At 49.9% G+C, this 27,129-nt stretch overlaps 1 protein-coding gene across 1 annotated transcript in view; it reads right to left on the reverse strand.

Annotated features, from left to right (window-relative positions):
• Window positions 1–454: 454 nt before the first annotated feature.
• The window catches only part of LOC101941189 (IgGFc-binding protein-like), a 98,409-nt gene continuing 71,734 nt past the window's right edge, over window positions 455–27,129 (reverse strand). The window contains 9 exon segments of the mRNA XM_065574663.1: window positions 455–1,236; window positions 5,294–5,580; window positions 8,193–8,573; window positions 11,986–12,185; window positions 12,698–13,268; window positions 13,481–14,076; window positions 16,039–16,603; window positions 20,764–21,362; window positions 23,479–24,747. Of these exon segments, the coding sequence (XP_065430735.1) occupies window positions 1,215–1,236; window positions 5,294–5,580; window positions 8,193–8,573; window positions 11,986–12,185; window positions 12,698–13,268; window positions 13,481–14,076; window positions 16,039–16,603; window positions 20,764–21,362; window positions 23,479–24,747 (4,490 nt within the window). The 3' untranslated portion in view covers window positions 455–1,214.

Genomic DNA, 27,129 nt, shown 5'->3' on the forward strand with positions numbered 1-27,129 from the left:
TTGTATGTTTTAAAAAGCCAAAAGAGAGACACTCTTGCTACAGCATTTCATGTAGCATACCACACTAAGGGAATTAGAGTGAATGACAAAGGAACTTAAGGTAACTAAGCCCTTTTGTACCTAGTAGTATTACATATCTACGTAGTATGTGCTAAGTAAAGTTTGAGATATCACATCCATGGAGCAGTTTTCTTTTTAAAAGTAAGATCCGTTAACCTGTAGCCAGTAACACAAAATGTCTTAAGACCCTATCAGTGTTTTTTAGTAGTTAGAGCAGAGGTGTGAAAGTCAAAACTTGAATTCAGTTCCCACCTCTGTCACTGACTTCCCTGACACCACTTACACTCACTCCACCAAAATGAGATGAATAATAATTAATTACTTCACAAGGGTGTTCTGTTGTTTAATTAATGTTTGGCACTTCAATATTTGATGATGAAAGGATCAGAAAGAGTTAATTAGGGTATTGCTTTAATATCTGATATTTAGAGCTGTTGTCAATTTATAACTATAAACGTATTTGTACAATGTATGGCTTGATGAAAAAGATATATAATGCTTTTCTTCAGCAGGTACTTTACTTCAAAAGACAAAGTAGATCACTGAAATATTATCTGTAGTCAGTCCCTGGGGCACAGATGTTAAGCAATTTCTACAAGTCGCAGTCAGTCGAAGCAGAACCATAAAAAGAACCCAGATCTCCTGAGTCGCCTGTTCTATCCTCCTCTCTCTAGCTACCTGTCATGTGATGAACTACACCGTCTGTGTTGGACTACTTTTACTGAACCAGGGCTGACTGCAGACAGACACCAGAGATGCCGGCTGTTAGCCAAGCATGGGAAGCAGAACTCGGGATCTTCAGCTCCAAAAATAGGCCTCTGTCACTTGAGCACAAAGAGAATTACCACCAGTTCTCCCTAAACTTGGAGTTTGTATTTATCTTTTTGGGCTAGTCTCTAGAGAGGGCACATAGTCATAAACAAATGGGCAGGGCAGGCAGGGATGCACACATATATAACAGCCACTACATCACTGGGAACGTGCTGCACCCAATTCCCTCACACAGCTCTGTAAACATCAGCCCAGGGTTTCAGCCACACACATGGCCCGGTGAGTCCCACCTGCCTCCAGCACTCTGTGTAGTGGGAATTCCTGGGCCAAACCCACGCTGGCGCCGTCTAATGTGCAGGGACCAACGGAGTTTCCAGGTCAGCTCACACGATGTTAGAAGCGTGGCTAGAAGAGAAAACACGTCCGGGCATGAGCTGGGACGGATGCCCTGGCTGCCTCCTTGTAACAGTCCCTCTGTACGTCCTTCTGGGACTCTCTTGGCCGCTTAGACCGCTCTGCTTCTCCCCACGCCCCTGAGCTGGCTCTGTCTACCCAGCTCGCCCCAGGAAGGGGAGGCAAAGATTCTGGCATTGCTTCCCCTCCCACCCCCAGGACTCTGCACCAGTTAGATCCAGTTTGGGAGGCAGACGATCCCAGTTCCCTGAATAGGTGGTGTAACACCACATCCAACCCTTGTGACCAGATACCCTCTTAGCACTGGTGCCATCTTGCTCCCCAGCCACCCCTCCTCCCTCGCCCCCAGGGTCTACTAAAGTGTCTACTAATTCTGGATGCCCAATTTGAGATGGTTTTCCAGAGTGCTTAGCCTTTCCATAGCTCTGTCTACGGTCAAAGCCCAGCTACCCTTGACCTCAATCACGGTTGGGAGTGTGCAGCATCTCTGCAAATCAGACCCAAAGTCTCAAATCAGACACCCAGAAAATGAGAAACCCGGAGTTAGTGACCCACTAGGAGAACGATGGGTTAAGTGGCTTACATCACATAGGCAGAGGCAGGGATAGAATCCAGTTCTCTGGGGCAGCATTCACACCACAAGACGCTCTGTTCTTTTCCTTCAGGCCCCTGCCTTATGCTCTACAAACCTTCCAATCCCCCGTAATTAACTGGAGCCTGGACATAGTGGTCGAGGGGGAGGGCCTTTAGTTTTGGGTAGGCCTAAACACACCCTTCAAATAGTGCACACCTTCCAACTTCTACCATCAATGAGGCCAGAGGTCCTACAGACAACAGCCTCTATCACTACACAACCCTGATTCATCCCTGAGAAGGTCCAATCTGGGCATTGAAAGACCGGGTACAAATTGTCTGTGATTATGGAATTAAAGATCCTAATGCATATGCAAAAGGGGACTGAATTAAGATTACACAGGCAACCTTAATGCTGGCATTTCCTATCTTTTTGAGGGTTTGATTGTGGAAACATAAAGTTCTTTTAGTGTAGTTTGAATTTTCTGTAACGCTTTTGTTTGGTTTCTCTACGTACAGTGTATTTCTAATCAAAAGCCTTTGAGATTGTACTCTTGCTAAAAGCTGCCCTTGGAATCTTTCTTTGTTGACATATCTTTTAAACAAGTTGTCTATCCATGCAAGATTTACTAGTGAGGTTTATCTTGAATAGATTTGTGGTAACAAATAAATTTGGGGGTGGATTTCTGATAATTTTTTGCCATTTTTCATCGTAACTGAACTTTTATGAACCAGTGGATAAACGTTAAGTGCTGCACAGATACATCGTATGCTCATGCATCTAAAAGTTATGTGCCGTACACATAAGCTTGATGGGCCATGTGTGTAAAAGCACAATGGGTGTATGCTTGTAAAATAGATACACTCTGTGTGCATAAGCATGTGTACAAATAAGCATGATTCATAGATTCTAGGGCCATTATCTAGTCTGATCTGGCTAGAACTGGCCAGAGAATCTTACCCAGTAATTTTTCCATCAATCCCATAACTTCTTGTTAGAGCGATAGTATAGCTTTTAAAAAGACTTCCAGTCTTGACCCAAAGACTGCAAGTAAAGGACAGTCTGTCCTGTCCCTCGGTCAGCTGTTCCAACAGTTAGTTCTGCTCACTATTAAAATCTGTGCCTTATTTCTAGCCTAAACTTGTCTTGCTTCAGGTTTCAACCCCTGGATCTCATTCTGCCTTTTTCTACTGGATCAAAGAGCCCTCTCTGGTCAGAAATCTCCTCCTTCTAGAGGAGGTCCTTACAAACCATGATTAAGTCACCTCTTAGCCTTTGTTGGATAAGTGAGATAGATGCAGCTCCTTTAGTCTCTCGCTCTAGGGCGGGATTTCCTGACTGTGGATCATTCTCGTGCAGAACTGGTCAGGAACTTTATGACAAAACAGGTTTTCTTCAGAAAATGCCGACCGGCCAAAACCAAAACTTTTCACGGGAATGAACCAGTAACAACACATTTTTTGTTGAGATCGTTTTCTCAGGTCCAGGATGGAATTTCTGGCCAAAACCAGAAAAAGATCCGCCCCAGAATAGCCAAGAGCCTGGTGGGGAGGGCAGTCACCTGGGATGCTGGAGAACGACAGAGCGGAGACTTGAACAGGGGTCATCTATTTTGCAGGCAAGTGTCTTAACCACCAGGCTACTGGGTATTCTAGGGAGAAGTTTTCTCTCCATGAAACACTTTGAAAGGTCTTGGTTTTGTCTCAATGCGGAATGGGAAATTTTTTTAAATCTTGAGAAGTTTTGCAGGACAGGAAATATTTCCCGTCCACCTCTTCTCTTGTAGCTCTTTTCTGAACCTTTTCAAGTTGTCAGCATCTCTTTTTCAAGTGTGGACCTCTGAACTGGACCCAATACCAGGAATGAGCTCATAAATGCCATACATTGAGATAATACCATCTTCGACTTGACATTCCATTACTAATACTGATGCTGATGGGTCATGCACATAAACCTGGGAAGTATTAGCGCCATTGTATAAGGCATTGGGAAGACTTCATCTGGAATACTGTGTCCAATTCTGGTTACCCCTGCTCAAGAAAGATCAGTTCAAACTGGAACAGGTGCAGAAGATGGGTGTGAGGATGATCAGGGGGAATGGAGCCTATCTTATGAGCAGAGACTGAAAGAGCTTGGTTTCTTTAGCTTCAAACACAGGATGAGAGGGGATATGATTGCCCTCTGTAGATGCATCAAGGACTAAACATCAGGGAGCGGGAGGAGCTATTGAAACTAAAGGACAATGTTGGCACTGGAACAAATGGGGATAAAATGGACATGAACAAATTTAGGCTCGAAATTAGTAGGAGATTTCTAGGGGAGTGACGTTTTGGAAGGAATGAGGGCAAACAACCTAACTAGTGTAAGATGGAGCTTAATACATTTATGAATTATAGGACATGTTGGCCTGTGATAGCAGGGACTGGACTCAATGACCCAGGAGGTCCTGTCCAGTCCTACGCCCCCTAGATATGATAGACTATGTGCAAATAAGCTTGAGGGACTAGGTGAACATATAAGATTTCTCTGTCAGGCTCTATGCTATTCCATCTGATTTTACCCTACAATGGGAAAGAGGTTTGTTGATGTCCTATTGCTGATGAATAAAATAATCTGTCATCAGGGGCGCTCCTACTAAAATTACATTTTAATTTAAATGAAAAAATCACAAAAGAAACCCATTTTGTTTCAAAAAATGTCTGGGAATTTTTTCAAAGAAAAAATTCAAATTTTTAAATTCCATTTCAAATGCAAACATTTTGTTTCTTTTTGTTTTTTTACTCCTCCCTTTTTTCCCATTTTTCCAGTAGAAGCGGAACAGAAAGGGATGAAATAACCAAACGGGAAAAAATGGCCTCCAAACAAAATAACCTTTTTAATCATGTTTCAGTTAGGTTAGTTTCGAACATTGGTCAAAATTGTTTGGGTAATTTAGGAAAAATGTTCGAAACTTCCTAAATTACCCAAACAATTTTGACCAAAGCAAAAATTGTCCATGGAAATTTCTAGTTTGGTCAAAAAGACATTTACAATTAAATGGGTTGACTCTATTCTCCCTTTTATTCCCTTCATAGATCAATTCCAACCTTTTGCCCAGCCTCCAACCCATTAATAAAAACCTAGGAAATTAAATCACAGAAAACTTTATTGTAAAGCAATTAGAGTTGATGAAACCAGCCCAGTTAAACCATCAGATGTATGCAGAGCTGACGCCGTGATGTATTAGAAAGAGCAGGTCACTTACCATCTAGAGAAGCATCTTGCCTTTGCGCGTCAGTCACTGTGGACAGAATCAAAAAAGATGGAGAAGCCCCATTGAACCCCCTTCTACTACAGCCTGCTAGTCCCAGGACAGGATTGTCCCTACACTCTGCTAGTACCCAGGGTTTATACAACAGCCCAACTCTGTATCCCAGCTACAAGCAGTCACTGCTAGGCACTGACTGAACAAGCCGCATCTGCAGAGCCACTCACCATTCTAAAAAGTCCCTGGCCTTCCAGGCGTCGATGACCTCGGCGATACTCCCCACGATTTTCCCGCTGGGCAGCCGCAGGTCATCGGAGACGTCGCCGTTGAAGTTCCCACAGGGTGCGCACAGCTTGTTAGCCAGGATCTTGTCCACCCTCAGCGTCACCTCCCCACTGGGGCTGAACAGAACTTGCATCCCCGAGGCCTGGACCACGGCCACGCCGCCCTGAGACTTGATCACAGACACAGCATCGGAGACTTTTGCCGGGAGCTGCACTGAGCGCCCATTCACCTGGAAAGCACAGATGGAGAGGTCAGGGGAGAGCAAGGGTGGCAGGTTTGTAGAAATTTTGGTGGTGCCCAGAACCCACCCCTCCAAAACTCTGCCCCTGCAATCTCCACCCCCCACCTGCCTAAGGCTCTGTGAGGGAGCTTGGGTGGGGGGAGGAGGTCTGGGGTGCAGGCCCTGGGCTGGGGCTGGGGATTAGGGTACAGGAGGGGTGCAGGCTCTGGGAGGGAGTTTGGGTGCAGAAGGGGTGAGAGGTTGGGCTCTGGGAGGGAGTTTGGGTGGGGGAGGGGATCTGGGGTGCAGGCTTTGGGATGGAGTTTGGGTGCTGGGTGCAGGCTCTGGGCTCGGGCAGGGGGTGGGGGTGCAGGCTCTGGGATGGAGTTTGGGTATAGGCTCTGGGCTAGGGCAAGGGGTGGGAGTGCAGGAGGGGGTGAGGGGTGCAGGCTCTGGGATGGAGTTTGGGTGCAGGCTCTGGGCTGGGGGTGAGGGGTTCAGGCTCTGGGAGGGAGTTTGGGGGCAGGAGGAGGTGTGTGGGAAGGGGGAGGGGGTGCAGGCTCTGGGAGGGAGTTTGGGGATGGAAGGGGGTGCAGGGGTGAGGGCTGTGGAGTTGGGCTGGGGATGAGGGGTTTGAGGTGTGGGAGGGGGCTCATGGCTAGAGCAGAGGGTTGGGGTGTGGGGTGAGGACTGTGGGTGGGGCTGGGGATGAGGGGTTCATGATGCAAGAAGGGGCTCAGGGCTAGGGCAGAGGGTGGGGTGCGGGGGGTGAGGAATCTGGCTGGGGATGCAGGCTCTGGGGTGGGGCAGGGCTAGGGATAAGTTTGAGGTGCAGACAGAGGAGAACTTCCCCCAGCCCTCTCCGCACCGGCAGCAGTGAGCTCTGGGGGAGGGGCCCCCCTCTCCCCCTGGCAGCACACTCACCCCACACCACTGTCACTGCACGTGCTCCTAGGACCCCTCTCAGGTCGAAGAAGCTCTCTTGACTCCCCTGTGGTGGGTGCCGGGGGGGTGTCCATCACATGTGCACCTCCTCCCCTGCTGCTGCCCCTCACTGTAGCCTCATTGGGGGTGGGGGATGGGGCTGCCCCTTGCCCAGCGTGGGGCAGGAGCACGGGTGGGGAGACCCCCTGTGTTGGTGGAGGGTCCTGCCGGAAAAGGGAAGGGTCCAAGGCAGAAGGGCAGGGGAAGGGCAGCCTGCCCTGCCACTAGTGGACGGGGGCACTAGGACCCTGCAGCAGCAGTTGATTCTGGGAGCCGGCAGAGCTGCAGGGGAGAGGCAGGGGTGCTCTGGGGCCCGGCGGGGGGGGGGGGGGGGGAGGGGTGTAGGGGGGCAGCAAGTGGGGCTGGGGGAGAGACCCGGCCCCAAACATTGTTGGAGCTGGGCCCCAGGCCCTGAATATTGCTGGAGCCCGGGCACCACGGGTCCATACATCTCGCCGCCCCCTGGGGGAGAACTGGGGGATGTGGGGGTGAGTGAGATGGAGCAGCAGGGACTGAGCTAGAGTCCATGGGCCCTATTACAAGTCAATGGGATTTTGAGTCCATGGACTATGTTACAAGTCAATGGGGTCTAGAATAAGATCTAGTGGATGCAGCTGCAGGGGGACTCCTGGGCTCTGTTCTGGGTTCTGGGAGGGGTCTGGTGGTTAGAGCAAGGAGAGCCTGTAGTCAGGACTCCTGGGTTCTATTCCCAACTGCTCAGCTGACTCCCTATTTGACCTTGGCAAGACATTTGATCAGTTTATGCCTGTGTTTCTGGGGATACTAAGGCCTGTCCCATTCAATGGTCAAAGCAGATTGAAACCATAGTGGGAGATCTCCTTGCATTCTCCGAGAGCAATAGGGAAGGGTACTTTCATAGAATCATAGACTATCAGGATTGGAAGGGACCTCAGCAGGTCATCTAGCCCAACCACTGCTCAAAGAGCTAGAGAGAGATAGGGCCATGTCCTTTTCTTTCAGCAGACATAGGGATCTCTATTTTCTAGAGCTGAGAGGGAAATTGTTTTCCCATCCCATGAAAATAATTGAGATTTTGACATTTTTTGCCATCCTCAAATGGGAAGAAAAGTCAAAATGTTGAAAAAAACCCGATAATCTGAAAATTGTTTTGGATCAGATCAAGTAAAATGTTTCATTTCCATAACTTTGAAATGATTCGTTTTGATTTTGATTTTTAAAAATGTTTAAACTTTTTTTGTTTTTATAAATTAACTAACATTTCTAAATGAGAAGTTGTTTTGAACTGAAAACCGAAACTTGTCATTTAGAAAAGGTCAAAATGGGACGTTTCAACAATTTCTTTACAGATTTTTCAACAGTTTTTTGAATTGGGAGATTTATTGAAATTGACCCTCCCAAACAGATTCGGTTTTGACAAATTGATATTTCCTGATGAAAAAAAACATTTTGTCTGAAGATTCCCAACAAGCTCTGGTATTTTCCCCCTCCTGCCCCTTACTTTAGTCCCAGGTAGGGGTTATGGGGATTAATTCACTAATAGTTATCAAGGCCTTGGAGACACTAGATCAGAGTGAAGGATTGTTCACTTGGGCTCCAACTGATGTAGGAAGCTTTTGCCCCCTTGGCTCAGCATGTTCCAACCGGCCCCCTCTTACCCAGGTCTCCATGTTATTGTTCACAGTGATAAGAGCTTCTCGGAAAAAAACAAAGATGGCCGCACAAGCTGGTATTCCGTCATTGGTGCAACTGCTGATGTCTACCACCACCTTGAACCAGGCAGGAGAGCTCTCGTCACAGAGCGAGGCCACTTTGTACGTCCCACTGTAGAGGAGTTTCCCCTTGGCACCATCAAAGGTGGTGAGGTAAGCGCCCGGAGAGACCATGCACCGGCCTTCCTGCTCCACGCATCCATGCATCCCATCCCTGAGCAAGCAGATCTTGCCAGTGGTGCAGCTGTTTTTCTCACAGATGAGCCCACCTGATGGGTGGCAAGTGCATTTCTCTGAGCAGTCACTGGAGATGACATTCTCCCTGGACTGAGGGAAATTCCAAAATAAACAACTTTCTAAAACTTTCTGTTAGGTCAGATATTAGCCTCCCAAGATCAACAGCAACAGTGTCAGAATACCTAGGGAAACTCTCACCAAGAGGAGACGAAAGACCAGATGGGGAAAGACAAAGGATGAAGAGAATGACCAAATAAAGAACAGAAAGACAAAGGCAATGACCCAAGAAACAAGGAGAAGATAAAGGAGAATGGTGAGGATCAAAGAAACACGGAAACTTCAAAGAATGATGGTGTCAATCAAAAAGGATATCAATCAAAGGAAGAAGGAAAGTACAAAGGATGACTGTGAAGATCAAGGAAACAAGCAATTAAAGGATGATAGTGACTTTTACAGAAATAAGGAAAAGACACAGGATGTCAGTGCTGACTGAAGAAAGAAGGAAAAGACAAGGAATAATGTCAATGACCCAAGAAAGAAGGAAAAGACAAAAGACAATGGACATGACTCAAGAAACAAGGACAATTATTTTGTATTTATTATGGTAGTGCCTAGGGGCCAGTCAAGAATGAGGCCTCATTGTGCCAGACACTGTACAAACATACAGTGAGAGAGCCCACGCCCCAAAGAGTTTAACATTTAAATAGACAAGGCAGGCAAAGTAGAGGGAAACATATAAAGGATAAGCATGATGACCAAAGAAAGAAGGAAAAGATAACAGAAGAAGGTGTTGAACAACCACAGTCAAGAAGGAGGGCAACAATGACAGATCATGATGACAGGCCACGGAAATGACATCTGAACAGAATGAGAACCATAAACCAAAATTAAAGACCAAGAAATGAAGATGGAAAAATGAAACCTAGTCTGTCATAAGAACATAAGAATGGCCATACTGGGTCAGACCAAAGGTCCATCCAGCCCAGTATCCTGTCTACCGACAGTGACCAATGCCAGGTGTCCCAGAGGAAGTGAACCTAATAGGTAATGGACAAGTGATCTCTCTCCTGCCATCCATCTCCACTCTCTGAAAAACAGAGGCTAGGGACACCATTCCTTACCCACCCTGGCTAATAGCCATTAATATACTTAACCTCCATGAATGTATCTAGTTCTCTTTTAAACCCTGTTATAGTCCTAGCCTTCACAACCTCCTCAGGCAAGGAGTTCCACAGGTTGACTGTGTGCTGTGTGAAGAAGAACTTCCTTTTATTTGTTTTAAACCTGCTGCCCATTAATTTCAGTTGGTGGCCCCTAGTTCTTATATTATAGGAATGAGTAAATAACTTTTTCTTATTCACAAAAAGAAGAACAGGAGGACTTGTGGCACCTTAGAGACTAACAAATTTATTAGAGCATAAGCTTTCGTGGACTACAGCCCACTTCTTCAGATGATGTCTGTCTGTATCTGTACGAGTTTTTTCATGAGGTTGATGGATTTCCACTCCATACGGCTAAATGCAGTGCCTTGCATAATGAAAAGTTTCAGAGTAGCAGCCGTGTTAGTCTGTATCCGCAAAAAGAAGAACAGGAGGACTTGTGGCACCTTAGAGACTAACAAATTTATTAGAGCATAAGCTTTCGTGGACTACAGCCCACTTCTTCGGATGATGTCTGTCTGTATCTGTACGAGTTTTTTCATGAGGTTGATGGATTTCCACTCCATACGGCTAAATGCAGTGCCTTGCATAATGAAAAGTTTCAGAGTAGCAGCCGTGTTAGTCTGTATCCGCAAAAAGAAGAACAGGAGGACTTGTGGCACCTTAGAGACTAACAAATTTATTAGAGCATAAGCTTTCGTGGACTACAGCCCACTTCTTCGGATGCAAGGCACTGCATTTAGCCGTATGGAGTGGAAATCCATCAACCTCATGAAAAAACTCGTACAGATACAGACAGACATCATCCGAAGAAGTGGGCTGTAGTCCACGAAAGCTTATGCTCTAATAAATTTGTTAGTCTCTAAGGTGCCACAAGTCCTCCTGTTCTTCTTTTTGCGGATACAGACTAACACGGCTGCTACTCTGAAACTTTTCTTATTCACTTTCTCCACACCACTCATGATTTTATATACCTCTATCATATCCCCCCTTAATCTCCTCTTTTCCAAGGAGGAGTCTGAAAAGTCCTAGCCTCCTTAATCTCTCCTTATGGGACCCGTTCCAAACCCCTAATCATTTTAGTTGCCCTTCTCTGAACCTTTTCTAATGCCAGTATATCTTTTTTGAGATGAGGAGACCACATCTGTATGCAGTATTCAAGATGTGGGCGTACCATGGATTTATATAAGGGCAATAAGATATTCTCCGTCTTATTCTCTAGCCCTCTTTGAATGATTCCTAACATCCTGTTGCTTTCTTGACTGCCGCTGCACACTGCATGGACGTCTTCAGAGAACTATCCACAATGACTCCAAGATCTCTTTCCTGATTAGTTGTAGCTAAATTAGCTCCCATCATATTGTATGTATAGTTGGGGTTATTTTTTCCAATGTGCATTACTTTACATTTATCCACATTAAATTTCATTTGCCATTTTGTTGCCCAATCACTTTTGTGAGATCTTTTTGAAGTTCTTCACAGTCTGCTTTGGTCTTAACTAACTTGAGCAGTTTAGTATCATCTGCAAACTTTGCCACCTCATTATTTACCCCTTTCTCCAGATCATTTATGAATAAGTTGAATAGGATTGGTCCTAGGACTGATCCTTGGGGAACACCACTAGTTACCCCTCTCCATTCTGAGAATTTACCATTTATTCCTACCCTTTGTTCCCTGTCTTTTAACCAGTTCTCAATCCATGAAAGGATTTTCCCTCTTATCTCATGACAACTTAATTTATGCAAGAACCGTTGGTGAGGGACTTTGTCAAAGGCTTCCTGGAAATCTAAGTACACTATGTCCACTGGATCCCCTTGTCCACGTGTTTGTTGACCCCTTCAAAGAACTCTAATAGATTAGTAAGACAATTTCCTTTTACCGGTCTGTAAATGCTGGGATCCCCTCTAGAGCCCTTTTTAAATATTGGCGTTACATTAGCTATCTTCCAGTCATTGGGTACAGAACCTGATTTAAAGGACAGGTTATAAACCATAGTTAATAGTTCCGCAATTTCACATTTGAGTTCCTTCAGAACTCTTGGGTGAATGCCATCTGGTCCCGGTGTCTTGTTACTGTTAAGTTTATCAATTCATTCCAAAACCTCCTCTAGGGACACTTCAATCCGTGACAATTCCTCAGATTTGTTACCTAGAAAGGACGGCTCAGGTTTGGGAATCTCCCTAACATCCTCAGCCGTGAAGACTGAAGCATACTAATGAAATCTGTTCTCTATTGGTGGAGTCCACTGGAAACTCTTAGAAAACTCATACACTTTTTACCAGTTCTACCCTGTTATTCTAAGGCTCTGAGGGCACCAACTGCACAGAACAGCCAGGACTCACCTTGATGTAGCGTCCATTGTTCATGCAGCCGCACCTGTCCATGGACACGCACTCCTCCCCATCAAACATATAGCCACTATTGCACTGGCAGCCTTCAAAGCATTTCTGGGTGCACTGAGCAGGGGCAGACAAGCCAGCACAGGTGAAATCGCAGGACTTGGTGCACAGCTCATAGTGACTGTTGAGAGGGCAGGCAAGGGCTGGAGAGAGAGAAGCAAGAGAGAAAGAGGATGGAGTGAAGGTTTAAAAATAATTTCCACTGGAGACATAGTTACATTGTCTAGCACAGTGCCACCTAGCTCAGTGCTGGGTGCTGCGGGGGGTTGACTCAGTGGTGGGATCACCTCAGATATGGCTTAACCGTAGCATTTACTGAGGGCAGTGTCCCAGATCACCAGACATTGGAGTCAGAGCCAGAGGACAGTATTTCCCCCATTGGGTCACTGATGTTCTTCCAGTCCTGACCCAAAGACCCATGGAGATCTGACCCAAGGGTGGTCTGGGGCTGGACAAAACCAATCAAAAACACAGGTGCGTAAATTGCAATCAGGCATGCTGCAGATGACGTGGCTACAGAGGGGCCACAAACACTCCAAGATATAATAAACCTGAGCTCTAAGTTGCCATCAGGAAAAAAAATCTTCTAGGGGCTAATGGGCTTGAAATGAAGCCAATGGAAAGACCAGGGCTGTAGGTTGCTCTATAAACTCACGGCAGAAGGAGGCTGTTCTCCAGGCTCTGATCTTGGCCCCAGTGGTCTGGCATGCGGCCGCATAGGCCTGGAGGCTCTGGCAGAGGGTCTCTCCCGTCCCGTTGGTAGCACACATGTCGTGGAGACAGTGGTTGAAGTACGTGGCAGGGCTAACCAGTGAGTGACAATCTCTGAAGGGACCTGAGGTGGCTCTGATCAGCCCACAGGAGCTCTCGGACTGGTACGGTGCTGTCTGATCCCCATCACAGATGGGACATCTCTCACCGCAGCCATCGGAGCACATGGCACCATCAACAGGCACCTTCCAGGAAATGACAAACTCGCTCAAACTTTGGGTGCTCTTTCCATTGGGCAGCAGGGAGTCATCGTTTGTGTCACCATTGAAATTGCCGCACAAGCCGCACATGTGTCCCTTGTAGGTGCTGGGGATGGACACTACGAGGTAGGAGGCAGTGTCATAAAAGACTTGGAGGCCAGAGGCAGACTGGACAATGATGTTGTTCCCTTCCTGGTTGATCCGAAGTTTCCCGTTGTCCATTGTCAGTGGGAGGGTGTAGAGCTCTCCACCCACCTGTGCCAATGAGAGGGAAATTCACCTGTCACTAGTGAGGACTCAGCAGCGGTGTCCTGGTTACACACACACACACACACACACACACACACACACACACACACACACACACACACACACACACACACACACACACACACACACGTCAGGATCACAAATGGTGTGAGTCACTCACTTGCCTTCAAGGAGACTAATCTCAAGCAGGGACTTACCGCCACCTTCCACTTCCTTCCCCTCTCCAGAGAGATGGTGTAACCATGCACGGAGACCACCACCGCCCGCGTCTGAGCCACACGGCCACCGCCAGTGCTCTCGTTCTCAACCACCATGGAGAATTCCACCAGCCGGGGGTCACTGCTGCAGACCTTGGCTAAGGTGTAAGCGCAGGAGCCCTGGATGTCGAAGGCCCGTCCATCAAATGAGAAGCAGTGAGGGTCACCGGAGACTACGCAGGTTCCATACTCCATGGAGTGGCAGCCCAGGACTCCGTTCTCCACCCTGCACTCCTCATTGGCTCCGCAGGAGGCTGCCTGGCACTCGACGACCCCGTTGCCTTGGCACCGGCACCGCTCCTGGCAGGAGGCGCTGGTGTAGAACTCCTCTCCCTTCTGGTAGTACCTGCCCTCGTGCACACAGCCACACTGCGTGATGGGGACGCACCGGTCTCCGCTGAGGATGAATCCGGCATCGCAGAAACACCCTTCCACACAGGGCTCCTCGCATCTGTCTGGAGCCGAGGGCCTGTGGCAGGTGGCAGGACAGCTGCTCCCACAGAACTCGTAGTGAGAGTTCCGGGGACAGGTGAGACCTGCAGGAAACACTGGATTGAGCATGCAGATCTCTGTTAACACGAAGAAGTCTGGGAAAAGACATGGTGCCTACTGCTCTGGGAGGGCAGTGGGGTCTGGTGGGTTAGAGCAGTGGGGCTGGGAGCCAGGACTCCTGAGTTCTCTCCCCAGCTCTGGAAGGGAAGTGGGGTCTGGTGGGTTAGAGCATGGGGGCTGGGAGCCAGGACACCTAAGGTCTCTCCCCAGCTTTGGGAGTGGAGCAGAGTCTAATGGTTAGAGCAGGGTGCAGTCAACAACAACAGCGACAATAATATCAGTTTCTAGCCAAAACTTGTTAAATGGTGCTAAGGCTGAGAATACATATCAGTAATTTAAGGTAAAATGCATTACAGGGGTGTTGCAATTATCCTACCACCAGGCATTGTAAACCCAGGAAATTGAGAGTTAAAGTTAAACTGAAAAGCAACCCAAAGGTGCGGAGGCATGGAAATGAACAGTTAGGACAACCAAAGTGCTTTAACTCTCCCTCTTCATGACACCATGAAATCACCATATGCCTAGCCAGTTATTGTCATGTGGCTGTGGTCCTCTACTAGATTTATCTGATTTTTGAAGTCACAGTCAATGTTTTCTCTAACGCTGGGCAGAAAACAATTTTTTCCCTCCCACAAGAGTTTGAGATTCTGAATTTTGGCCCTTTTTGAAATGGTGCAAAAAGCTGAAATGTTTAGCATTGTCACAGTGCAATAATCTGAAACCAGTTCTGATCCGGTCACTCGAAAGACGCTGCTTTGACCATTTCAAAATGTTTCATTTAGATTTTGACCTTTTTAAAAAAATAAACATTTTTAGGTTTTTTAGTATAAGATTTCAGAACAAAAAGTCATTTTGACTCAAGAAAATAAAAGTTTTGATTTCAAAAATGTTAAAACAAGATGTTTGGACAATTTCAACACTCTGCTTCTTTTCTTTTTCTCAGATAGTTTTGATTTTGACAAACTAACATTTTCCAACAAACAAACATTTTGGGGGGAAAATTCCTGACTACTTTTATTTTTTCCCCTTCTGTTGATGTCGTGGAGTGACGGACTGTCAGGCATGAGATTTTGGGTTTTTTTGGACTTGTGTTAGCTCAAAACTGCTGGAGGTTTTGATTTATCCAGGAGGTCAAACTGCCATATTAGCAAGAGAGATCAAAGCATTGGACACATCTAAGAATTAAGAGACTTCCTTAGAATAGGTTAAAATTGTTCATTCAAAACTTGATTTGGATGAAACAGTGTTGTTGTTGTTTTTCTTGAAACCAAAAGCTTTCAGAAAAAGCTTTCAGTTTTTGAAAATTCTCCAATTTTTCATTAAAATTGAAAACGTTGACAATTCAAATAGTCAGATCTTTGACTTTCCTGTTTTGCCAGTGAATACAGTACAAGGAATAATGTCTAACTTGGTGTCTTTCCCCCCCCCTCACCCCCCCCTGCCATTTTTCTCATTTTTCCTTATTCCACTTTTCAAAACTTCCTCCACTTTGAAAAAAGAGTAAAAATGAAACTCTGACTCGTGAGCAGTTTTGAAATTTTCAGAGTAATAAAAGGGGGAAAAAAGAAAACAAGAAAAGTGGAGAAAAACAACCTGGCTATAATTCATTTTATTGCACTGTGACTAAAAACAGAGAACAAAAGGAGATCAAGACAGAAGGAAAAATGAAATTTTGAAATGTCCAAAATTCTAATAAAAATCAGAAAGAAAATTGGAAAAAATGGAAAATTGTTACATTATGAGCCCTGCAAAACGCAAACAAACTTGAATATTTAGGGTTTTTTTATTAAATGTCCCCACTCCCCCTGTTTTTTGAAAGGCTTTGCCTATGACACATGGGTGAGCAGTTCTGATTCTACCCAGCAGAGGGTGCTGGTGCATGTGCTCGCTGGCCAGTTTGTGATTATATTAAACTTATAGCAACGTGTTCAGGAAGTGACACTTACTGCAGAATGAGGCCGATCTCCACTGCCCTATCCGGATGCCCCTGGCCTGGCAGGCTGTCACATAGGCACTGATTGCGCTGCACAAAGTATCACGATGACCCTTGTACTGGCAGGTGTCAAAGACACAATCATCAAAGAAGGGGGCTGGGTCGATGGCCCCGTGGCATTGTCTGAATGGCCCGTTCTGTCGGATGAGGACCCCACAGTACTGGTCTCCCTTGTAGGTTTGTTTCTGAGACTCACTACAGACTGAGCAGTCCCCGGTGCAGCTGTCCGAGCAACCCGGGACGTCACCAACCTTCCAGCTGTCGGCAAACTGAATCTCATCAGATGTCTGAGTTCCATCCTTCATGGTCAGATCGTCGCTGGGGTCCTGATTGGCATTGCCACAGAGGCCGCAGACAGCGTTGGCGTACGTATTGGGTATGATGACCCTGGCGTAGCTGTACCAGTCGAAGCTCACTCTCAGGTCGAAGTCGGTCTTGATGAAACCATGAACGCCACTGATGTAGGCCTTGAACTTGTGCTGGTGGGAGAAGGGCAGGTCCACGAAAACACCATCCACCTGGAAAAGACATGGCGTGGACAGTCAATGGTCTATTCCTGCATGCATGGAGCTTGCAATACTTCCACATACCCTTAGATGGAGCAGCCTGGACCACCTACTTCCAGAACTGAATGTTTCATAAAACTCTTTGCACAGGGAGCTCCAAGAAGTTTATCTAGGAGCCAGCATAGAATCAATCACATTTTCTTTTTTTAACTCCACAGGGAAAATTTCAAGTTTTCTGTGAAAAATCGAAATGTGAAGTACTTCTATGCCAAAGTGCGATGGTGGTGACTCTTGGGAGTTGTAGTTTGGCTGCTTCATGCTCCCATCCTCCTGTGTGAAAAACTGGACATGTTGAGTCTTGAGAAAAGAAGACTGAGGGGGAACCTGATAGTCTTCAAATATGGTAAGAACTGTTATAAAGAGGACGGGGATGGATTGTTCTACATGTCCACGGAAGGTAGGATAAAACGCAATGGGCTTAATCTGGAGCAGGGAGATTGAGGTTAGATATTAGGAAAAATACGGGGTGTTAAGCTCTACAATAGGATTCCAAGGGAGGCACTGGAGGTGCGACGCTGGCAGATCATGCCAAAGTCCCCAAGCCTCAGTTGAATACTGACACATATGTAGCTGGAATCAGTCTGGTTCACCAGAGTGTTGGTGTTGGTAAAAGAGGTGATAGAATTATAAGAATGTGTTGAGTATTTAGACTCTATTGAATTCTTGTGAGTTGCTGCCTGCGTTAATCTCACCTATAGCATCTATATCCCATATTGTAAGGCAATATTTGAGCATTTGCAGTGTGAGCCTCTGTTACTGTGTAAATCACCAGACATGAGAGAGACATTAACTAGTGTGAAGTGCTGGTCTCCAACAAAAGGTGCTGGCCAACAGGGAAGGCCCATGGATACCACACGGACTATTGTGTAATGATTAAGAGAACAAAAGACTTTGTTGCTCTGCTCTTTGGCACCCGCCCTGCCCCCCCACTTCCCCCGAAGGTGAGTCATGCAAATGGATTCTTCCCATCAGCTGAATCTGTAAAGGAGGTTGGGGATAAAACCCCCTAAAAAGAAGGACCTGTATCTTTATGCTGCTTGGACTCTGAGGGGCAAGGTTTACTAGGTATAAGCAAGAGATCCCCAGTGCTTAGCCTGGGTTCGCTTAGCCTAGAGGACATAGAGCTTGCTTATTACAACAGCTTCTATTACCTTTTGAAATTTAAGATTGTAACTCGTTGTATCTATGTTTACCTGCTTTAACCTTATCAATAACTCCTTGGTGTCCTTTATAATAAGTCTTTAGATAGTTTATTATAGGATTGGCTACCTGGGATAAGTGACAGGTTCTTTGGGAGTGGCAGTAGCCTGAATGTGGTTGTGATTTTTGGTGTAAGGGACCATCTATCACAAGGTAGCAGACAGACTGGAGTACCACGGGGACTGGCTGTGACTCCATGGTTAGGCTGTTGTAGGGTGTGAGGAGTTTACACTTGATGGGTGAAATCTAAGTACAGAACTCACAACCAGTTTGTGGTCTGTGCCTGGTTCTTAGCAGTCTGCCTGAGGTTGGTACTCATGTTCTGGAGCCACTGCAGGACAGCTTGGCACCAGCTACTGGATATTGATAGAAACAACAGAGAAATGGAGAGAGCTGAAACCTAGGAGCTCATTTAGGAAGTCTAATAGAAATAATAGGGCTGTCTTCCTCTCGTGAACCCTCAAACAGGGTATAACAACTGAGGGCACCATTTGGGACCTCAGAGTTTGCTGAAACGACGTGGCTAGCCTCTCCTCTACTCCAGGGTGTCAGGGCGAAGACAAAGAATTTTGCTGATGGCACAAGGGCTGCAGAACTCAGGAGCTTGGACATTTGGATCAAACCAGAGCCGGCTCTAGGTTTTTTGCCGCCCCAAGCAAAACAAATTTTGGCTGCCCCCCGTCCCAGCCCTGGGCTCCTCGCCGCACCCCCCTGCTGCCCCAGCCCTGGGCTCCCCCCCACCTGCACCCCCCTGCCACCCCAGCCCTGGGCTCTCCCCCCCCCCCCGTCACCCCAGCTCTGGGCTCCCCCCTACCCCCTCACCATTGCCCCCCCACACACACCTCCTGCTGCCCCAGCCCTGGGCTCCCCTCCCCTGCACCCTCCTTCCACCGCAGCCCTGGGTCACTAGTAACTTGCTCCCAGGGCGGGTCATTCAGCAGGAATTTTAGATGTGCACAGAACACAGACAGGATTGGTTCCCATATGGTTACAGAACTGCAGTAAAGTGGAACAATTTTCAGCTTGTGTGATTGGAGGATATCTGGATGCATATTATAAGACTGTCCTACATAAATGAGGAAAAGTTGAGGTGCCTTTATTATTCTTTTGTTCCACTCTTTCTTTCTATGGGGAATTTGCCAATGCGATATCACTGTCTTCCTTTTAAACAAACAAACAAACAAACAAAAGGCAAAGGCTGTTGAAAATAGCAATTCCAGTCCTAAGAACCACTGGGAAGCATTTCGTGCTCAATTTTATCCTACTTTTTCTACAGCAAATTACAGTGGATCAGTATATTTGATTTAGGAGAAATGAAGTAACAGCTGCCCAAACTGAGCTTGAGCACCCCTGAATTTTGAGGTGTTCAAATCTGGAAGGCAGGTGCTGGGGGGGCGGCTGTGGCTCCGCAGGGGAGCATGACAGCATGTATGCACCAGCGTGTCTGGCGCTGCGCGAAGCCAGACAGACTGGTATGAGTGGCACGGTAAGGGGGCTGGGGGGGTTGGAGAAGGGGTAGGAGGTTCCAGGGGGACAATCAAGGGACAGGGAGCAGGGGGGGGTTGGATGGGGTGGAGGTTCGGGGGGGCAGTCAGGGGCAGGGAGAAGGGGGGGGTTAGATGGGTCAGGGGTTCAGGGCGGCAGTCAGAGGACAGGCAGCAGTTGGATAGGCATGGGAGTCCCGGGGGTTTGTCAGGGGACAGGTAGGGGGCGAGGTCCTAGGGGAGAAGTTGGGGGGGGTCTGAGGAGGGGGCAGTTGGGGACAAGGAGAAGGGAGGCTTAGATAGGGGGTGGGGGCCCAGGAGGGGGCAATCAGGAGACAAGGATCAGTGGGGCTTAGATAGGGGGTGGGGTACTGGGGGACAGTTGGGGCAGGGGTCCTGGGAGGAGGTGATCAGGGGATGGGGTGTTGGATGGGTTGGGGTTTCTGTGGGGGGCAGTCGGAGGGAGTGGATGGTGGCAGGGTGGGGCTACCCTCCCTCCCCGTGAAGTGTCCTATTTTTTGAATGTTAAAATATGGTACCCCCTACTCACAGTGCAGCTCTCCATTCACAGCAGGCTGCAGGATGAGGTCTCAGCTTCCTCACTCCCTCCCCCTCTTTCCTGTTGGTAGTGGCCAAGGGAAATGTAGTTCTTTCCCTGCTCCAGGGCTGGCTCTATAGGCAGGGAGCTAACCAAGGAACTACAGCGCCCAGGGCCCCCTGTTGGTTCTCAGCTCCCAGGCTGGATCCCTGCCGCCCCTGCAAATGGGCTGCCCCAAGCACGTGCTTGCTTTGCTGGTGCCTAGAGCCGCCCCTGGATCAAACACTCGGGTAGATTCTCCTCTGAGTGTTAACATTAGTGTTCGGAGGCTGAATTGAAAAAATACCCCCCAAATTAGATTGGTTTTAAACCGCAACTGAACTGCCAGGTTTTCTTACCGAAACGAACCCCCAGCACGTTTGATCAGGTTGAACAAAACATTTGGAACATCATTTCAAAATGACACTTTGAAACAAAAGGTTGACTCAGGTGGACCTCTGGAGGTGCCACTCAGCCCCACATTTCAATGACTCTATGACAGTGGCAGACAGTGGCAGTGGGGCTGAGCAACCTGAAACAAAGGGGACCAAACGTGACAATAAAAAAGAAAGGAAGATGAAAAACAAAGTGGATCCAGTTTGCATTTCTAGTGCCCGTCAAACATTTTCCAAAAACGAAATAATTTCACCCCAAATTTAATCATTTTCATGAATTTCTTCCCACCGAAAATAGGTTATTTTTCAACCAAATATTTGTATGTGAAAATATTCAACTAGTTCAAACTCTGGTATGGGAAGATGGAAACCACCTGGGTTGTGTTTCCTGGATATAGACTAGACAGCAAGTTTTCAGCCCTGCAAGCGATTCCAATAGTGCCTCTGCATCCCTACCTGCATCTTGCGTGGATGATCCTGGCTCATGCTGATGGTCACGTTGTAGACCTCTAAGGTCACCGTTTTGGTGTAGGACACGGCCTTACTGCCGCGGTGGTTGTTCTCCACTTTGACATTGAACGGGGTGAGCGTGGGGTCCTTGGAGCAGAGAGCCGCGAACTGGTAGATGCAGGTGCCCATGAAATCATACTTCTTCCCATCGAAGGTGGTGTAGTGAGGGTCTCCAGTACCTATGCAGGTGGAGTAGGTAGTCGCCTTACAGCGGCGGGTACCGTTCACAATGACACATCGCTCATTGCTCTTGCAGCTGGCTTCCTGGCAAACCACCGTGCCTAGGCTGGGGTCACACCTGCATCGAGAGCGGCAGTTCTCATCGGCCCAGAACTCCTCGTTGGGTTTGTAGTAGCGGCCATTGTAGTCACATCCGCAGCTCCCCACGGGGACGCACTGGCCGGCACTCAGGACGTAACCATCGTCACACTGGCAGGTCTCCACGCAGGGCTCCCGGCAGGAGGAGGGAGCAGTTCGGTTGGAGCAGCTGGCTGGGCAGGCGTTCCCACAGGCCTCGTAGTGGCTGTTCTCAGGGCAAGGCAGGACTGTCAGGGGGTCAGAGAGGGGGAGATTGCAGTGAACTAAATAACCTGCCTAGAGACAGTGAGAGCTACAGACAGATTTGTTCATGTGAGCAGCACCCAGTGCATTATCCACCTTGCAGGATGCTGTACGAGCCAACAGAGATGGGCCAGGGAATTAATTCCCATATGCAGACAAGGAAAGGTCATGCACAATATTCACTGTTCTCTGCGTGTCTGCAGCCAACGCTTCTGGCACTAGGAGCCAGGCAGATCTCAGCAGCCAAGGCGAAGCAGAGAGTGGGTGTAAAAACAACAGTGTTGTAGGAAGCAGGGCAGGGGGCTCAGTAGAGGGACATGGTGCCACAGGAGATAGTGGTGATAGGCTCACTAGCAGGCGCCGTGCTACAGAGGGCGGGGTGGGAGTAAAGTAGGGGGCGCTGTGCTTCAGGGGGCTCAGTAGTGGGTGTCGTGCTACAGATGGTGAGGCAGAGGGTTCAGTAGGGGGAGTCATGCTGAAGGGGGCAGGGCAGAGGGCTCAGTCGTGGGTGCTGTGCAGCAGGGGATGGGCAGGGGGTTCAGTAGGGTACAGTGCTGCAGGGGGTGGGGCAGCAGGTTCAGTAAGGGGCACCGTGCAGCAGGGGATGGGCAGGGGCTTAGTAGGGGGCGCCGTGTTGCAGGAGTTAAGGCAGGAGGTTCAGTAGGGGGCGCTGTGCTGCAGGGGTTGGGGCAGGAGATTCAGTAGGGGGCACCGAGCAGCAGGGGTTGGGGCAGGAGATTCAGTAGGGGGCGCTGTGCTGCAGGGGTTGGGGCAGGAGATTCAGTAGGGGGCACCGAGCAACAGGGGATGGGGCAGGAGGTTCAGTAGGGGGCACCGAGCAGCAGGGGTTGGGGCAGGAGGTTCAGTAGGGGGCGCTGTGCTGCAGGGGTTGGGGCAGGAGATTCAGTAGGGGGCACCGAGCAGCAGGGGTTGGGGCAGGAGATTCAGTAGGGGGCGCTGTGCTGCAGGGGTTGGGGCAGGAGATTCAGTAGGGGGCACCGAGCAGCAGGGGATGGGGCAGGGGGTTCAGTAGGGGGCATCGTGCAGCAGGGGGTGGGGTAGGGGGTTCAGTGGGGGCACCGAGCAGCAGGGGGTGGGGTAGGGGGTTCAGTGGGGGCACCGAGCAGCAGGGGGCGGGGTAGGGGGTTCAGTGGGGGCACCGAGCAACAGGGGGCGGGGCAGAGGGCTCAGTAGGGGGCACCATGCAGCAGGGGGCAGGGCATGGGGTTCAGTAGGGGGTGCCATGCTGCAAGGCTTGGGGAAGGCGGCTCAGTAGGGGGCGCTGTGCTGCAGCGGGTGGGGCAGGCGGTTCAGTCGTGGGCACCCTTCTGCAGGGGTTGGGGGAGGGAGTTCAGTAGGGGGCGCCATGCTGCAGAGGCCACAGCAGCGGATTCAGTGTCCATCTAGTGTCCCATCACCGTCCGTTGGAGATATTTGCTATCAGGATTAAACAAAGACTGTGAATGGCTAGCCAACTACAAAAGCAGTTTCTCCTCCCTTGGCGTTCACACCTCAACTGCTAGAAGAGGGCCTCATCCTCCCTGATTGAACTATCCTCGTTATCTCTAGCCTGACTCACTCTTGCTTGCATATTTATACCTGCCTCTGGACATTTCCACTACGTGCATCTGAAAAAGTGGGTATTCACCCACGAAAGCTCATGCTCCTATACGTCTGTTAGTCTATAAGGTGCCACAGGACTCTTTGCTGCTTTTACAGATCCAGACTAACACAGCTACCCCTTTGATACTTGCTATTAGCAGTCACTATTAGCAGCCCACCACTGTGGGCACTCTCATCATACCATCCCCTCCATAAATGTATCAAGTTCAGTCTCAAAACAAGTGAGGTTTTTTGTCCCCACTGCTCCCCTTGGGAGGCTGTTCCAGAACTTCACTCCTCTGGTGGTTAGAAACCTTCATTTAATTTCAAGCCTAAACTTATTCATGGCCAGTTTACAGTCATTTGTTCTTGTACCAGCATTGACCCTTAAATGACTCCTCCCCAACCCTGGTGTTTATCTCTCTGACATATTTATAGAGAACAATCCTGAGGCTGAATCAAGGGAGAGGTGGAGAGAATCCACGACACCATACTCACCGCTGGCACAAATGGCTGGGGAGCCGTACGCCTTCTGGTTTCCGATCCCAACGCTCAGCAGGCCGAAGGGGGAGCTAGCGTGCTCCACGTAATGGACCTGGAACTCTTTGCCAAGGCTGTATTCAGCCCAAGAGTATTCTGTGCCTGGAACTGGCCTCCACAGGACATTGTGCAGTGGTCTCTTATCAACGGTGACCCCCGCGGACTCCGATGTCTTGGCAATGATCAGTGCGTAGTTCTCAAACTCATTGTGCCCGTAGATGTGATAGGACTGGCAGTAGCTTGAGACGGCTGGGATGGCCATGAAGAATGGGTCGTATCTGATGTTTCCTTTGGTCCCACCATCGCAGAAGAAGATGACTTGGATCCCAGCGCTAGCGGAGAAGAACAAGGCATTGGAGCTAGGGATCTTGTACTGCACAGCATTTCCAGCTAGCAGCCCCGTGTTCATCTTGCTCATCCCAACTTGAACTTCCACCTCAGTTGCTTGGGAGGTGGAGACGTAGACGATATCACCCTGCATCTCAAAGGGCAACGGGGGCACGATGAAGGTGGTCCCCCAGCTGGAGACAGGCAGGAGCTGCTCGGACACGTGGTCACACTGGTTGAATCTTGTCACACAAGTGTGTCCAACATAGACAGCCACAGGCCTCTGGGAAATGATTTTGGTGCCAGATATGTCCCCTGGGCTCTGCAGCTGGACAGCCTGGTTTGCCTCCAACTTGATGGTGAGCCTGCTCCCTCCGAGGTGCGTCTTTCCTTGGAAAATGACAGCCCCTTTCAGGTGCACATCAACTGTGGTTGGACCCTCCCAGGCCACAATGGCAACCTCTCCATAGCGATCCGTGCCCATGGTCGGTGTTACAATGTAATACTCCGTTCCCAAGCTCTGCACCGGGTAGACGGGGGTGGTGTCGACCGAGTTGGGTTTGGAGTTGAGAGAGAGGACAGAGATATCATTGTCAGCCCGGACAACGACTGTATTGTCGAAGATTTTGGCCCCTACCATCTCAGCGTGGGGTGGGATTATCACCGTTGCGGTCTGGCCGGCATTCACCTGGACCGGCACCCTGAGCGCCGGCTTCTTCATGGCGATGGTGATCGATGTGGCTGGGGCATAGGCGGTGATAAGTAGCCGGAAGTCGCTGTTGAGTGTTTGTTGTAAGCCGTTCTGCATGAAGACCGTGATGAATTCTCTTCCGAGAAGGCTCAGAGGGGAAGACCGCCGAATTTCCCCAGGTACCACACTGAGAGGAAGGTTAGGCATGCCTGGAGAGACAAGTGGAAGGAGAAGACAGCTGTTGTTATAGGGGTTGCATTACTGATCATGGCCCACAGAACAAAAAGATGAGTGTGTGAACTAAGCATAAGACAAGCAACCGCAGATGGATACAGACAGACGGGGGAGCACCAGGGAACAGCCAATGAGACAGCATCGCTCAGCATGGTGGGTTGTCAGATGACCAGCGGCATAACCATTGTCGAGATTTTTGTAGTCCTCGTGGCAGGATTTGAAGGTGGAGAATGTGCTGGCTTTGTGAAGGTTTCTGAGGCGCTCCTGCCAACCTTACAGGGCAGCGTGGGAGAAAGCACAAAGGGGCTTGTTTGTAAATTGGTACAGGAGCCCATCACACACTGTGATGAAAGGGGTTATTGTCATTCGGTGCCAGTTCCATTACAACTCAGCGTGCAGTGAATAGACCTGGGGGTGGCTGAATGGTTTATAAAGTGAGTCATGGCCCTTGCCGTGAATTGAAGCACTAAAACCAATCCACAAGGACCTGCTGCCTTGTGCTGTCTGTTATTGCCAAGTGTTCGGAGAGCTGGAAAAACGAGGAACAAGGGTCTTGGGTCAAGGCCCTAGATGGGGCTCAGGCAACCTGGGTTTAGTCCCCAGCTCTGCTTGGATCAGCAAGGGAAGCGCAACCCCAAATAAGTCCCTCCACCCTGCTCCCCGCAGCACAATGCCCTCTACAGAGCACCCCTCACTCCCCGCAGCACAGTGCCCCCTTCGCAATCTCTGGAGCACAGAAACCACTGCTTAGCCTCCCCCCCAACTCCCTGCAGCAGGGCGCCCCCTACAGAGCCCCCACCCTGCTCCCTGCAGCCCTTCGCCCCCTACAGAGCCCCCACCCTGCTCCCTGCAGCACGGCGCCCCCTACGGAGCTCCCACCCTGCTCCCTGCAGCCCAGCGCTCCCTACAGAGCCCCCCGCCGCTCCCTGCAGCGCAGCGCCCCCTACGGAGCTCCCACTCTGCTCCCTGCAGCATAGCGCCCCCTACGGAGTTCCCACCCTGCTCCCTGCAGCACCGTGCCCCCTGCTGAGCCCCCACCCTGTTTCCAGCAGCACAGCGCCCCCTACGGAGCTCCCACCCTGCTCCCTGCAGCCCAGCGCTCCCTACAGAGTCCCCCCCCTGCTCCCTGCAGCCCAGCGCCCCCTATGGAGCCCCAACCCTGCTCCCTGCAGCCCAGCGCCCTCTACAGAGCCCCCACCCTGCTCCCTGCAGCACAGTGCCCCCTGCTGAGCCCCCACCCTGTTTCCAGCAGCACAGCGCCCCCTACGGAGCTCCCACCCTGCTCCCTGCAGCCCAGCGCCCCCTACGGAGCTCCCACCCTGCTCCCTGCAGCCCAGCGCCCCCTACGGAGCCCCCGCCCACTCCACACAGCACAGCACTCCCTGCTGAGCCCCCTCTGCACTCCCTGGAGCACGGCACCCCCTGCTGAGCTCCGTGCTCCACTCCCTGCACCCCAGCGACCCCTATTGAGCCTCCCATCCTGCTCCCTGCAGCATGGCGAGCCTTGTCAGGACTCCTGGGTTCTATCCCAGATCTAGGAGGAGAGTGGGGGGGCCTAGATAAATCTACATGGCCCCAAACTCCTGGGCGTTACCCACAGTTAAGTGTGAGCTTGTCATGCTGCGAAGAAAGAGACAGAGGCGCCTTTGTGAGTCCTGGATCACTCACCCCAGAGCACGACCATCCTGGCCCACAGGAGCACAGGGACTGGGACAGGGGGTTCAGTAGGAGGCACCGTGCTGCAGGGGTTGGGCCAGGGGGTTCAGTAGGGGGCACCGTGCAGCAGGGGTTGGGCCAGGGGGTTCAGTAGGGGGGCACCGTGCAGCAGGGGCGAGACAGGCAGTTCAGTAGTGGGCACCGTGCAGCAGGGAGTGGGGCAGGGGGTTCAGTAGGGGGTGCCATGCTGCAGGGGGCGGGACATGTGTTCAGTCGTGGGTGCTGTGCAGCAGGGGGTGGGGCAAGGAGTTCAGTAGCAGGCGCTGTGCTGAAGGGGGCAGGCCAGGGGGTTTAGTCGTGGGTGCCGTGCAGCAGGGGGTGGGGCAGGGAGTTCAGTAGCGGGCACTGTGGTGCAGGGGGTGGGGCAGGGGGTTCAGTAGGGGGCACTGTGCTGCAGGGAGCGGGAGAGCCGTGCTGCAGGGGTTGATGCAGGGGGTTCAGTAGGGGGTGCCATGCTGCAGGGGGCAGGGCAGGCAGTTCAGTAGGGGCACTGTGCAGCAGGGAGTGGGGCAGGGGGTTCAGTAGGGGGTGCCATGCTGCAGGTAGGGTGACCAGATGTCCCGATTTTATAGGGACAGTCCCGATTTTTGGGTCTTTTTCTTATATAGGTTTCTATTACCCCCCCCCCACACACACACACC

The sequence above is a fragment of the Chrysemys picta genome, chromosome 20 (assembly GCF_011386835.1).
Source record: "Chrysemys picta bellii isolate R12L10 chromosome 20, ASM1138683v2, whole genome shotgun sequence".
Taxonomy (NCBI): domain Eukaryota; kingdom Metazoa; phylum Chordata; order Testudines; family Emydidae; genus Chrysemys; species Chrysemys picta.